Here is a 14,223-nt window from a genome sequence, read left to right on the forward strand (position 1 = left end):
TCATACAGTTCATGTGTTTTGTGTTTGCTTTCCCTAAAGCTTAACTCCTGGTTGAACACAAATACTTAATTCCACAAGTTTATTCATTGTTTTAGGTTTTTTGTAGGACTAATCTTCTTTGGGAACTCCAGGAAATCACATCATTTACACAGGAAAGTTTGGAATATTGGCTAGCTTCCTAGAGGAAACTATTTAATAAAATACATTTCTGTATGGGTCTACTGTTAGCTTTGCAGACATTCTCTTCAAATCTCAAATCTGCTTCTTTCTACAAGTCTATTTCTCAGCTAAGCTAACTGGCAGCTGTCAAATTATTCTAAATGACTATTTTACAAATTTTGAGGAAAGATTTTTTTCATTTGGAGTAAGGGGAAAAATCATCATTATATCTGAAAAACGTTGGGATGCCACAACTCTATCAACAGAATCGTGGTGAAAGTAATTTGGTGTATTCCTACTCTATACCAGTTTGTTTGTGTTAGTTGGGTCAACAATCGTATGCCTAACTGAGTTAGCAAAGCTAAGTTAGAGTCAGGGTGAGCATCAGTCTGATCCAGGTCAGGTTTCCTCTGATGGTGATCTTGGTTTTGCAAGTTTTTAAATCTTATCTGATCTTTGGTTTAGATGCAATGAGAAAATGCTGATCCTCTTTAGGACTTCCCTTTTCACTTGCAAATGAACTCTGGTGCGTTTCATTTCAGTGTGAATGCAAACAGACTTTTCACAGATAAAGAGGGAAAATTCCATAAGCTCTATGTTTGGAGGAGAAAAAAACAGGTCGCAGTGTGAATGTGAAGAAGAAGGAATCATGAATGTGTGTAATGAAGAGCTGCAGGCACTAATACACCTGATACTCAGAGGGCTAGGAACACTAGCTGCTTTTTATTAATTCTTCCAGCGTTTTTCTGTTGCCCAGAGCTCATTTCGGACAAAGCTTGATTTTTTTAGGCATATGAAGGGGTGGGGGGTGGGGGTGGGGGGCAATTATTAGCTCCCTTTCTAGTTGAACTGAATCCATTTGACTGTGCCAGAGCGGAAAGACCTAAAATATGTTTTGAAGCTCATTTTTTTTTTTTTTTTTTATTTACCAAGGCTGTGTCCCACCAAGGTGGGGTAGCCTAGACAAGGCACACAATTTTAGCTCCCTCTGTCTCTTCCCCAAACCCTCCTCCTTCAGTGTGTGAGTGCGTGTGTGCGTATGTGCGTGCGACTGGTCTGAGGTCTGGTCTAAGCCACACCACACTGCACCAGGGTCAGCTGCACAGCCCAGTGTGGGCACCTCCACAGCAGGGCCTCAGCCAAGGCTGGTTTCCCCTTGCCGCTTCATCCCAAGACCAGACCTCTACCACACCCATCCATTCATCCATACACAAACTCTCTCCACCCATCCCTGTCCTGAGCAGCCTCTCTCCCCTGCACCACAGTCATCCCTCTTGCATTCAACGCTCTTCTTACACCCTCTGTCCATCCCATTCGCGGTCTTCCTCTCATTCTCACTCCACTCACATCAGATTTGTATACCCTTTTCACCAAACGCTCCCTTTCCATTCTTTCAACATGTCCAAACCATCCCAGTGCCTTTTGCTCTGCTCTTTCAGCCAACTCTTGCGTCACACCAGTTCTCTCTCGGATAACTTCATTTCTCACACGATCCATACGCGTCACACCACACATACTCCTCAAACATCTCATCTCAACTACATTCAGCTTCCTCTTTTCCGCCACTTTCAGACTCCACGTTTCAGCCCCTTATAACGCTGCAGGCACCACCACACCCTCATACAATCTCCTTTTTGCATCCTTTCCCAGTGACCTACATTCAAACACTCTCTTCATTACCCCCCATATCTTTCGTACTTCATTCATTCTAAACTCTACCTCTCCCCCCATTCCACCATCCACACAGACACACGACCCCAAATACTGAAAACACTCTACCTCTTCCAACAGCTCCCCATTTAATGCCACATTCAATCTACGTTCACCCTTTAACCTCGTACACCTCATCACCTTACTCTTTTCCACATTCACTCTCAACTTCCTTCTGTCGCACACCCTTCCAAACTCCTCAACCAGACGTTGAAGCTCATGGTTCCACAATTTGAACTTGACTAACCCTGAATGGTTGGTGTTAAAGTACAACATTTAAGAAAAAATGTAAGTAACCTACAATTTTCCCAGAATCTCACATTGAATTGTTTTGGTGTGAATGTAGCATGAACCCCAGTTAAGATTATGTAGTTACATTTGTGCAGCAGGATTGCCCTTTGTCCCAGATTCTCTTCATAGCTAAGTGGTGGAAGAAAAAGGCAACAAAAAAAAAAGCTAAAAACAAACAGACCTGGAATTCCTCCTCCGGGTTAGGAATGAGTCACTTCCCCAGGTAAAGGAGTTTAAATATTTGTGGGAAGGCTAGAGCATGAGAATAGCATTATAAAATAATCTGTTGTAGAAGGTATTTCAGAATGTTTTAAAAGAAATCAGAAAGGCTCTCCTAGCTCAAAGCAGAACAAACATCTAACTAAACCACCAGAACGTAATAAAACATGTTGTTCTCTAATTAATAAATCATATGTCAATTTAGGAGTTCAACTTCTTTAAAGGTAAAAAATAGTAAATAAATGAGCTTTTGTGTCTGTACAGAGTTGCAAAGATGTTTTTATAAATGTTGACGCTGTAACTTGTTCTGCAACACAAACCTAAGAACAGCCTGAACTCTGACGCCTCTTATGCAGGGGCTACATTTCTAGAAACAACATGTTTTATCACCTCTAGGCTCCTATACAGAAAAAGATGACAAAATGACCTAAAAATCTGTTTTGACTCAGGTGGACTTTTTCTATGAAAGCTTTTTAAATCCTTTGTTTTTAATCGTACAATTTTTTTTTGTTTACCAGCTGAGCTCAAGGTGTTTTTACATTAATTCTATGCAGCTAATTTCAGATATTGTCCTGATTTTAGACATAAATATATCAATGCAATAAGATGTAACCTAAAAGTAGGCATAAAAGAAGAAGAAAATCACTAAGAAGTGGTAAAATTATATGTCCATGCAGCAAACAAGATATCTTTTTAGACAATAACTAGAAAAAAGGAGTTCAACATGAGCATTCAAAAAGGAAAAATAAGTTGGAAAAACTAAATTGAATATCATACAGCCTAATTAATTAAGATTTTATTTTGCTAGTTCTAAGCAAATTATTTGTAATTTTTCTGCACCTAATTTTAGTTAATTTTGATTACAGTGACGAACAACTAGTGGTATTAGTGGAAATGACTTATGAGAATATGATGATAGTACCAGTTGGCCCATCTTAAAAAATCCTTCTAAAATCTAACTCTTAGAACATAAATCTAAATTTTTGTTTCCAAAATAATGACAATGTATGGCAGTAACTTGTCAACATGAGATTTTAAAAAGCATCCTTAAAATGAAACAAAAAAAGAGTGCAATTTAAGTTTTTTTAAGTATTAAATTAAATTTCTCTGTAGTCAAGGGTATAGAGCAAAATGATTTTGACTCATTTTAATAATATTTTTCTCATTTGTAGATCCTAGATTCTTGACTGTGCTGATTTTGAGAAAAAGCAAATACTTTCAGTGTTTGCAAACGTTACTCTCACATTCTGGCTTGAAGTGCCATTTAAGCAGCCTTCCAGCTTCCCTGATAACATAAAGTACTTTATGCGGAATACCTCACGTATCTGTGTGTTTGGGTGTCCCAGTGCTTGAACTTAGGTGCGGCGTCTGAACACAGGGCCAGAACGTTTTCATGAAAACCTGTCAGACTGCTTGGGGATTTTTAGCTTTATAATGACACCCGGTAGAGAGATCAACTAAGGGAAGATGACGCAGACCAGCTCATTCATTTGCCCTTCACTTTTTGACACAAGTATGTCAAGGAGAGAAGCAAAACAGTTCAAGTATGTGTGTCACCATCCATAAGAAATTAAGTGTTCTAGCTAAAGATCCCCTGCAGCCTTTACCTGCAGCATTTGACCCATAGCTTATTCATTATTTGTTCTGGCCTTCAAAGAAGACAGAGCTGGGATGAGATTGACTCTCTATTATTAACTGTTGGTGTAGAAGATGTGACAACAAAGTTGTCAGGATCTTTTTTTTTGGTCTGTTGATGTTCTGTCACGTCTGTCCAGGTTGGTCTCATGAGAAATGGACATTTGCTGGCGGAGGGACATCCAGATGCCGTCATGAAACAGCACAGTGCCACGGTGAGTTTGTTCAAGCACAAAACAAGCAGTTATGGTTGCCAGCAAGCCTTAAGGTTGTTATCCAGCTTTTCAGCCATCTCTGATGGGCAACCATAAGGCTCATCAATAAATGAAAGAAAACTTAATTTAAAACGTTTTGAGGCAAAGTGACTCTGCCTATCTCAAAATGTGCTTTCTCATGATTCTACCTTCTTTCTTTATGGATACTGGCTCAAAATTATAGTCACATCAAACTATAAAAAAGATTTCATATTGACTTTTGACTCATTTTCCTATCATTCTCCACCAATCACTTTCGACTCAGACTTGTTCCGACAGATTAAACTGAAGAAAAACATGTTAAATATTTCATTCAATCATACAAAAATTTTCAATATTCCTATTTTTTTAAAATCTGTGATGAGCTCACCAAATAGATATTTTGCTAGCCCGAAAGGAAAATTCTATTCCAGCATCTTCAAAATTAGAAGCAATATTGTCATATGAAAATACACAGACGACACATAGAAAACTACAATTTGAATATTTAGACATTTAAATAAAGCTTTCAAAATTTGAATGTTATCTAAGTTTCAATAGTTGGCAACAATGTTTGCTGCATCAAAACATAAAAACTTTTAATTGTTGTGTTGCAGGAAAATTGCTATTTAAATAAAGTTGAATTTGAAAGATGGAGCTTAGGCATGAGACTTCAATTCAGAAGAAACCAAGAAAAGCTTTTTTTTTTGTTTACATTTTTTTTTATTTCAGGTATTTCATCAGACTAAAATAAAGGTCCAAACCCTCTAAATCAGCGCAACAACATACATTTTCATTTCAAAATTCAATTTAGAATCAAATAAAGAAAATCTTCTAGTATTTTATGAAAACTTCTGAAAAAAAACAAGGTGAACTTTTTATTTTAAACTCTAAAATTATTTATTCATTGTAGATTTCTTTTCTTTTTTTATTTATACTGGGATTTAAATAACTACACAAAATGAAATTAGTATTAAGACAATTTCAGATAATTCTACCTCATGGTTCAGTTGTTTTAGTTGTTTAAGGCCCATTGTTCCAAATTAGTTTAATTATCTTTGGAGTTAAAAAAAAACGCCCCTTCATCTGCGTAAATGCTGCGTTTGATGTGGATAAGCGTCTGGAAAAATTAAGTTTGAACCTCGTCGGTGTCCTGCAGACTCTGGAGCACGCCTTCCTGCAGCTGTGTGAGACCACAGACCAGAAAAGCATCATGCAGACGTCCAGTCCGCAGAGCGGGCAGCTGGAGAACAGCCAGTCATTCGAGGGGGGGCGGGAGGAGAACCAACCCATTCTGGCAGTTGGACCTCCAGCTGGGGACGAACTTCCCAGATTTTCAGGTAGTGACCGGATGTGAAAGTGGACAGATGATGCCCCGGTTTATCCCTAATTTATCAAGCTGGAACACACTAATCAGTCACTGTCCTCAATTTGAGTGCCACTCAGGGTTCCCTTGTTGCCGAGGGACTATTGGCAAACAGATTTCAGCAGCCTGCAGCTTAAGCCTGCAAACATTTCCTTTTCTCCAAAAACTCTTAGTTTTCCAGTAAATTGCAGATGTTACTTGAAAGAAAAGTGTCTTCTTTCAACTTCAAGCTTCTTCCAACTGTAAGCTGTGTGGAAAATTTATCAGTGCTGCTTTATCTTCAAAGCCCATCATGTTACAGATATGATACGAGTCTTTATGGAGCACCTTCATCTTTAACCTTCTCATATTGATCTCTGACCATCTGGAAAGATAAAAATCTATTTATCTTCAGATGTTATTTTATAACCATCCGATAATCTCATCCGCAGCATGGACTTCCAAACTGCTGGAATTGAAACTTTTATATAAGGCCGTAGTCTCTACTGCCCTTCCAGGTGCATGTGGGCTGTCTGCAGCTGAGAGATGGGAAAAACTGTTAGGGTAATGCAGGTGGCCTGCATGAAATATCAAGGTTGCAGACCGCTCAATGAACCTGTCGAGGGAAAATGTTCATGCACATTTTTTCTACGAGCATGCTGCAGGTGACAGGTCGTAGCAGACACTTAACACGTGAAGGTAGTTGAGACGCAGGTACGTCATGCGTATTTTTTATTTCTTCTAACCCTGTGCACAGCGCAAGGAGCCCATTGCAGGTAATAAGTGCACGCTCCTTGCGGGCAACCATTCCGAGCGTAGTTTGTGTGGGCATCCTGCAGACATCCTAAGGGCACTTTGGTATCACCTTCACACCCCGCCCGTGCAGGTTTTGCACGCAGTCAGTAAGGAGCTGGTACCTTACTACTGCGGCGTAAGGACACCGTACAACAGCATCCCCTGTATGTCATAAGTGCACAACTTACATCATCCTCACAAATACTTCATGATAAACTTACCCCACGCATGGTAATGGTACGTTCCACTTTCATGATGTACCTTAAGGTGGGCCCATGAGCCTCAGGAATTGCAAGACACACCCGCAGTCCTCTCTACGACCCTCCATAGGCCCAGACAACCTAAAAAACTTGCAGCACCTGTATGAGTGCATGTGATTAAAGTTATGCTGTAAAATGGTTGCATGTAAAAACAGGAGTGTGGAGCTTTGGACAAGAGGGCATTCAATTGTCTTTCTGTGGGTTGACTCCTTTGACGAGAACTGGACTGAGTGATCATTCCCCCCTGGCGTTTTAAATAGGAAGTAACCGCTGGTCCCAAGAAGCCAAAATCCCATAGACTTCTATTGAGAAATAACCAGCTATTTGTCAGAATAACCATTCTTGCTCTGATACATTTTTTAACATCTTGCTAATCCTAAATTTTTTTGTATTTTTTCAGTAGTGAAAGTTTGTTATTTAAGTTATAAACTGACCAATCAGATGCCTCGATAAAAGTATGTGGTCTTATGTCGAACGTTCAAAACGTTTGAAGTGGTAGGTATGTGGCCTTCCAACAAGCTCACTTCTGATTGACGAGAGTGGTTGCCATAGAAATGTTGACTCAGTCGAATTTAAACCGATCACTGCTTACTGATGATTTCTGGTTCAAACATGGAACCAGAAATCATCTCACTCAATCTGTCTAGTTCCCATATAGAGTCAATAGGGCCTCCCTTAGATTTGTGTTCATCAACAATCGTCACTCATCGTAGGCATTCCTGTGGTCTGAATACCCTCATCTTAGAGTTTCAGCGTAGACAAGCTGTGGATGCAGGGGGGATATGCTCATGGCAGCCCCTGAGACTGAGGGGATGAGAACTTCCTATCACACAGGCCAGGAGTGGCCTGTGTGATAGGAAGAGGAAAAGAGGTAGAGGATGTCAAACAGAGGCTGCTACCTGAACCAGTGTGTGTGTGTGTGTTTCAGCGAGCTGGAAGGTGCAAGCCCGCCACATCCTGCCCAGGGGCAGAAACGTCGCTGCCCTGTTCATCAAAACAATGGTTCGCATGAAGAGGATGCCTGGGTGAGTGCAGATCAGAGCAGCATTCAGCAGCGCCGCTCTGTTCCACCGTCTCATCCTCTCGCTGTCCACGCAGCTCGCTGTGCTTCCAGTTCCTCCTACCCGTCATCCAGGTCTCTCTCATCTGTTTGTGTGTCGGAGGAGATCCGAGGGGCATCCAGGTTGCGGTGGTGAATAACGAAACCTCCTCCAGTTCCTATAGCTACTCTCTGCTCTCCTTCCTAGATAACTCCAGCATAAATCAGGTAGGATTTTGGAATGTCATGTATGACAATCAGAGACTGGAATGTCCTTTCATCTGCCATGAAACATGCCAAACATTCCCAAAGTGATTAAGACGAAGATGTAAATGTTTTAGTAGATGAAGTAACTGTTCAGAACTTCACAATCAAAACTAAAGATTTTACGCTATGGACAGAATAAAACCTTTAACTACCACTAGAAATAAGACGGCTGCCAATTTTGATGCAAGGTTCACTTAGTTTTTTCTAAATAATTTTAATAATTGGATTAAATGTCATATTCTTTTCAAATACATAAAAAAGTCAATATTATTAGCATTGTATTATTGCATTATTATAATAAGCGATACACTCTTAAAAGAAGATAAGGAAAATATGATTTTCTGTAAAGATTTTTTATCAAATGATTTTAAATACTAGATGCTTATTTGAATAAAAAAAGATTCTGTTCATCATATGTAATTGCAAAAGACGTATCTTAATTAATTAGGGGGGAAAATTAAAGAAATGTTTTTTAATAAACAGTATTTAATTTTTTATTATTTAATTCAAGTCAATAATAAAAAAGACCAAGATTAAACAGATTAAAGATAATCCAGTTAATTTCAGTTGTGAACGGGTCTTCTTTTAGTTAAAACAAATAATTTTAACTTTTTTATTAACATTTATTTGCATAGGTGTGCTCTAAACAACAGAGTAGCTAAACGAACTGAACATTTTGTTTGCAAATTTGGAAGATTTGATCTCAAAACTGTGACTTTTGTTCGCAATGTGGTGTCAGAAATATCATTTCATAAGTTTTTGCCTCTGGCCTGAAGAACAATCACAGTCTGTTCTGCGATACGGTTAACTGTTTAAGTTCAGTATCACGTGCACAGATCACATGCTCGGATGATGGCCTGAGATAGAAGCCGCTCAGGGGAAAATGGTTTTCCTGAAAAGAGTTTCATTTATTTCCCTTTTTTTTTTAAACTCTGAATGCAGTTTTGGACTCTTACTTGTTTGAATATTTATTGCAATAAAAGTCATAAAGTAAGTGACTTTTCTGTGACCCTGCAGGTGCCATTGTCACAAAAGGATGCCTTTGAGGGCGTGTATGACGGAAACTACTGGGGGGTCGTCGGTTTCGGGGAGAACTTCACCAGCTACCTGACAAAACGGTGAGACGGGATCAATCCTGAAGCCTGCGTCCTCTTTTCATGTGCAGCTGACCTCTTCTGAAGCTGACAGAAAAGAAGCTGTTAGATATCATACTGACACGCAGCCAACCTAACAAGCTCAGGTTTGAACATCACACATCAGCAGCAGAATGTGTCAGCATGAAACCTTTTATCGTGGCGAGAGGAGGACAAATAGGCTGTATTTACTGAACTGACACTTTTGACTGAGATCGAGCGAGTGTGACGTCACCCACAGAAAATTACTTACCACGTTTTTCAGACTCTAGGTCACAGACACCAAAAAAAATTTAAAAAATCCACAATAAAGAACAAAAAATCCTATATAAGTCGCACTGGAGTATAAGTCACACTTTTGGGAGAAATTTCAAAGCAGCTCCCAGCAAACTCTTGAGGTCATCGGGACAGGATTTTCAGGAAAATTCCAAAGTTGAGCAGAATGACAAGTGGGAAAGTAGAGTTAGATGAGATCAGTTTATAGGTGAGGCACCTGCAGCAGCGTTCTGATTTCTGTCAGAAAAATATCCAGTCAACTTCAATGATGCATATAAAAAAAATAATACATAACTTTCTTGCCTCAACTACACTGATTAAATTTACATCAAACAAAAAAACAGCTTCATAAATGTAGTATTTAAATTGTTGCTGAGTTTTTCCTCAATTTTAACTTGCTTTATCCAGAGTGCAGGTCAAGATTTTCATGTATATGTCAAAAAGAGGGAAAAATCGTCCACGTTAATTAAACGCTGTTGCTTCACCGACAGATTATGGAGGTCAAACTCTGACAAAATTCAAATTACATGTTGAAATGGAGCTCTAAACCAAATAAAAGGCTAATTAATGCAACAATAGCAAACTAAAAACAGAAATTTAGATTAAAACCTTTGTTGCATGCTCCAAAAATCCAATATTTAAGTGAATTATTGTTTTAAAATCCACCTTAATTCACTTGTTCATTTATTTCCAAATGTATAATCTTTCAGTTACAGTACACATTGTGTAAGTGTAATGATTAGCATTTAACCATTAATTTTTATTTATTTTTTAAACCTCATGTTTTTTTTGTTCATCGAATAAATGCATAACTAAAGGAGTTTTATAAAATATTATTTAAATTCTCTGTTGGCATTTATTTCCAAGTGATGCAATAATAACTTGACACAGCCTACAAATGCATTAGAGAGGCCTTCTTTGGACTATATTTTATTTCAACTACCGGTAAATATTTATTATGTTACTTTTCTTTTTGTAGTATCTTTCATTTTTCTTTTCTGTATTTTAATTTCCCATATATTATGGAAAATTCAGCTAGCTTTTTTAAAAATCTTTTTTCCTGTGTATGTTTTTTTGTTTTGGTCGCATTTTCCTTCGATAGTTGCAGCTGTCAAGAAAAACAGGTCCTGTGAAAAAGGAGCGTTGAGATCAGCTGAGGCATTTTTTTGTTCACGTCTCTGTTCGGGAAAAACTCCTGTAAGCTCAAAAACAGCAGAACTCATACTGTCCTTAGTGAGGCTTTTAGGGTAGTCTAGTTTTTAGAGACTGACCCGATTCAGTAATTTAGACAGTTTTGCAGCTTTTTTTCTGCAGAAACGATTTTCTAAATCTTCTGCTCATCAGCCCTAAAGAAAACTTTAAAAGTCAGGACTTTTACCGCAAATTTAAAGAAAGAAGTTCCAAATTTTTGTCTTGATTTTGCTCTTTTGAGGCAGACAAAGCAAAACAAAAAGGAAAACAAAACCCCACAAAAAATCATCTTCTCCAGTTCAGCGTTTCTCAAGAAAACCCCTTGTAATGTAGGTGTGAGTCACCTTCATGCGGCTGGACGGTCTGGTCCGTCCTGTCTCCTAATACCCCAGGACAGGTACGAGTCAGGGCTCAGCCAATCAAAACGCTCATTGCCTTTCAGTCATGAGGTGCCAGGAGGAAAACAACAAGTGTGCAGATGGTGTGAAAAAGTTTGCGTTGCCTATTCAAAAAAAAAAGGCCCAACACTGACTAAAATATTTATTGAAACTTAATTTATTGCTATTGTCCATTATTAGGTCAGAGGTTTGCTCGCCTCATTTAAGGCAATTTATAGAGCGTCTCGAAGGAGATACACAGACATTTCATAAGTTTATTATATGTGATACCTTTTTCCTGATTGACATGTTAAACTTAAGTTTTTCTCGAACTTTCTTTCAATACAAAATGCTAAAAAATGCCCAAATCTACCTTTAGATTCTTGTCTTTGAAGCTGCTGTGTAAAAACGGCGCCACCTGTTGATCCGTTTTAACATTTCTGTTCCTCGTGTGCTTTTCAATTTCCTTCAGCTGTGATATTTATATGTTTTGGAAGGATGAAAGTGGGAGCTTTTCCTTTAACAGACGGGAAAATGTTCTGGTTTGTGCTGAAAAATCTGCTCTGAGGTGTTGAGCTCCTGCTGAGCGTTTGGTGAAATCACGTTCTAAATGTCTTCACATCTTTGCAGGATGATGCAGCGGCACGTTTCCAAGGAGGTGATAGACGGGGGATCGGTGCACGTGTGGCTGGACCTAACAAGTACGCCACAAAGTTTTTTAATACTGATTAGGATCAAATGATGCAGAGGATACTCAAAGAATTGACAGCACATGTGACCTAGCAGAGAAAGTGGAAGGATTTAGTCTTTTTTTTCTCAAAAAATGTCTTAGAAATGATCAAATTCTTTTGTGTGTAGAAACGTGCAGAGAATCAGACCGAGATTTTTTTTTTCCAGATCGACAGATCGCCCTGATGCTGCAGAAGAAGATTCATGAAGCCTTTCAGGTGCTAAAGGGACTCAGTTATGAAACATTGACAAAAATTATATTGTGTGAGGGATAGTAGGGGGTGTTGAAAAAAATCGTTTCGTCGATATATCACAATAGTTCATTTTCCGATACTTGTAATGATTCAAAATGCTGTTGGAACGATATTTGTTTTATTATTTATGAGCGTATGCGTCTTGTTTTCCACTTAAATCCCTGGCCACTTGTTAGCAGCAGAGCACAGTGAGCCTCTTTGAGCAGCTCTACTCCGCACAAGACCACTTCAAGGTCTCAGCGAGAAGCAGCTTGTTTTGTTGTTATGAGACATGAACTACAGGTACTTAGTTTTTACTTAGAATGGGTATCAAAACCAAACTCTGTGCCATGTTGCTGCCTGTATAATATATATACGCGGGTTGCTGTGCTTTGTAGCAGCTCAGAAAAGAACGAGTGAAGCACTGCAGCTGCACAGCGGCTAATCCACGGAGAATCAGGCCAAATGCTATCGGCAATGCGGGCCAAAGTTCTGCAGAACTTCTCAGCAATAGATTCTAGTTCAGCGACCTGATGGATTACAGTGATGTGTACAATGCTCTGAAAAAAGTCCATTGCTGTGGCGATGAGGGGTGAAATACGTGTTTACTTCCGTGTGTAAGAAAGTGTGGCTGCAGTGCTGCAATGCCGACTGTCACGTAAATAAAGCACTTAGCCACATTAAAACAACTTTCCTTCATCCTGTCATGGTGCATCATCACACTTTATTGTTTCGGGAAAGAATTAGTTTTTTGTTTTTCCCTTTATTTTGAAACACCATTCAGGCTCTGAACCAATTAAAAGTACTGGAGAAGCTATATTAAGCAATGTTGAAAACAAAAATGTCCTTAATCCTACTTTTAGAGCCTTATTGGTTAAGGCACATTCAATCTATTTTTTTTTTCTTGTACTAAAAAAAATTTTGTTGTGGAAATCAGACAACATTGACTGTTCCCTTTCTTTATTTTAAATTACCAAAATCAAAGCACCGCGAATTTGCCTGGGTAAAAGCAACCTATATATGAGATACAGTTGCAGTGCTCAACATTGTGATCATTTAATAAACCGAATTTTACAATAATATTACAATGGAAGACGTATTGAAATTCAGGTAGAGTTTTTTTCTAAGTCCTACTTTTAAAAAAAAGAAAAGAAAATGTGTTCTGGTACAATATCGAGATACGTATCGTATCGTCAGACTCTTGCCAATACACACCCCTAATTGTAACACAGTTTCTGTTAGATGAACAAAATTAAAGTTAAGTTTGGGAGATAAAAAATAAAAATAAATACGTATACATTATAATACCTTACTAAATGAGGTAGTACACCATAAATTAAACACTGAAAGTAATTAGAAAAATCCTTTTCTGCTAATAATGTCAAGACCTGGAAAAGATTTTCTTGTTTATTTGTTTGAAGTTTTATGGAAAATACAAAAATGTATGCAAATAAGTTTTGAAAAGAACTCCAAAATAAAAGAGTTAGGGTCTATTTATACAAGTACACGTAAAATTTTGAAAGAATTTGGATTTTTAGAACAGAAAAAAATGAAAGACCAAAATGAGGCAGAAGACAAACAGTAAAGAAGGGGGATAATATTGAACAGATTTTGAAAAATTACATAAGGGAGAGAAAAAAATAAATCAAAATAAACAAAGGCTCAACATAAATAACAACAACTACAAATATATATGTTTGTCTGTAGGCTTTCGTGGACAATAAGATGGGAAGTATGTCATACCTGGTCGCCTTGCCGATAAAGGTGAGACTTTACAGAAATAAACAGTAAGAGTGTAGAAAAGGCCAAGATGAACTCTGTCTTGTGTTTTTTCTTTTTCCAGTTTGAGGATCCAATCTACGGAAGTCAGAATACAGACTTCACCACGTTTGTGACCCCTGGAGCTGTGCTCAGGTGAGTGCAGGCGCAGTCACGACCTTCTGTCTTTTTTAATCAAGTGATCATTGTGTCCCTTGGTTTGACATCGTCCTGTTCCTCTCTGACTCCTCTAGCATCACCTTCTACCTGGCTGTGGGTCTGACTGCACTCTCTTTTGTCCTGGAGAGGAAGGAGGGGCTTCTGGACAGATGCTGGGTTGCAGGTGAGAAGTGATCCTGATAAGCTTATGAGCTGTTCTTAGCTGTAAATGTTCCTGTGAACATGAGTAATTTATAGAAAAATCTACTTTAAAAAAGTAAAAATTTACCTGCACATCCACAGAATTTTTGCTCATCTTTGTCAAACCAGGTATAATAATTAATAACTACTTTTTTAAGTAGATCCATCTGGTTTATTGATGGACCCAAACAACTTTCATGCTTGCTTCAACCT

The 14,223-nt window shown here is 38.3% G+C and overlaps 1 protein-coding gene across 3 annotated transcripts in view; it reads left to right on the forward strand.

The window, feature by feature from the left end:
• abch1 (ATP-binding cassette, sub-family H, member 1) overlaps positions 1 to 14,223 on the forward strand; it is a 31,537-nt gene that overhangs the window by 8,837 nt on the left and 8,477 nt on the right. For all 3 annotated transcript variants that reach the window (XM_020709346.2, XM_020709348.3, XM_020709347.3), the window contains exons 7-16: positions 4,155 to 4,229; positions 5,407 to 5,587; positions 7,576 to 7,672; positions 7,746 to 7,914; positions 8,971 to 9,071; positions 11,561 to 11,631; positions 11,828 to 11,877; positions 13,600 to 13,656; positions 13,736 to 13,806; positions 13,905 to 13,993. In XM_020709346.2, coding sequence (XP_020565005.2) covers positions 4,155 to 4,229; positions 5,407 to 5,587; positions 7,576 to 7,672; positions 7,746 to 7,914; positions 8,971 to 9,071; positions 11,561 to 11,631; positions 11,828 to 11,877; positions 13,600 to 13,656; positions 13,736 to 13,806; positions 13,905 to 13,993 — 961 coding nt within the window. The remainder of the gene's footprint in view (positions 1 to 4,154; positions 4,230 to 5,406; positions 5,588 to 7,575; positions 7,673 to 7,745; positions 7,915 to 8,970; positions 9,072 to 11,560; positions 11,632 to 11,827; positions 11,878 to 13,599; positions 13,657 to 13,735; positions 13,807 to 13,904; positions 13,994 to 14,223) is intronic.

The sequence above is a fragment of the Oryzias latipes genome, chromosome 15 (genome assembly GCF_053564925.1).
Source record: "Oryzias latipes strain Hd-rR chromosome 15, Olatipes_Hd-rR_3.1".
NCBI lineage: Eukaryota > Metazoa > Chordata > Actinopteri > Beloniformes > Adrianichthyidae > Oryzias > Oryzias latipes.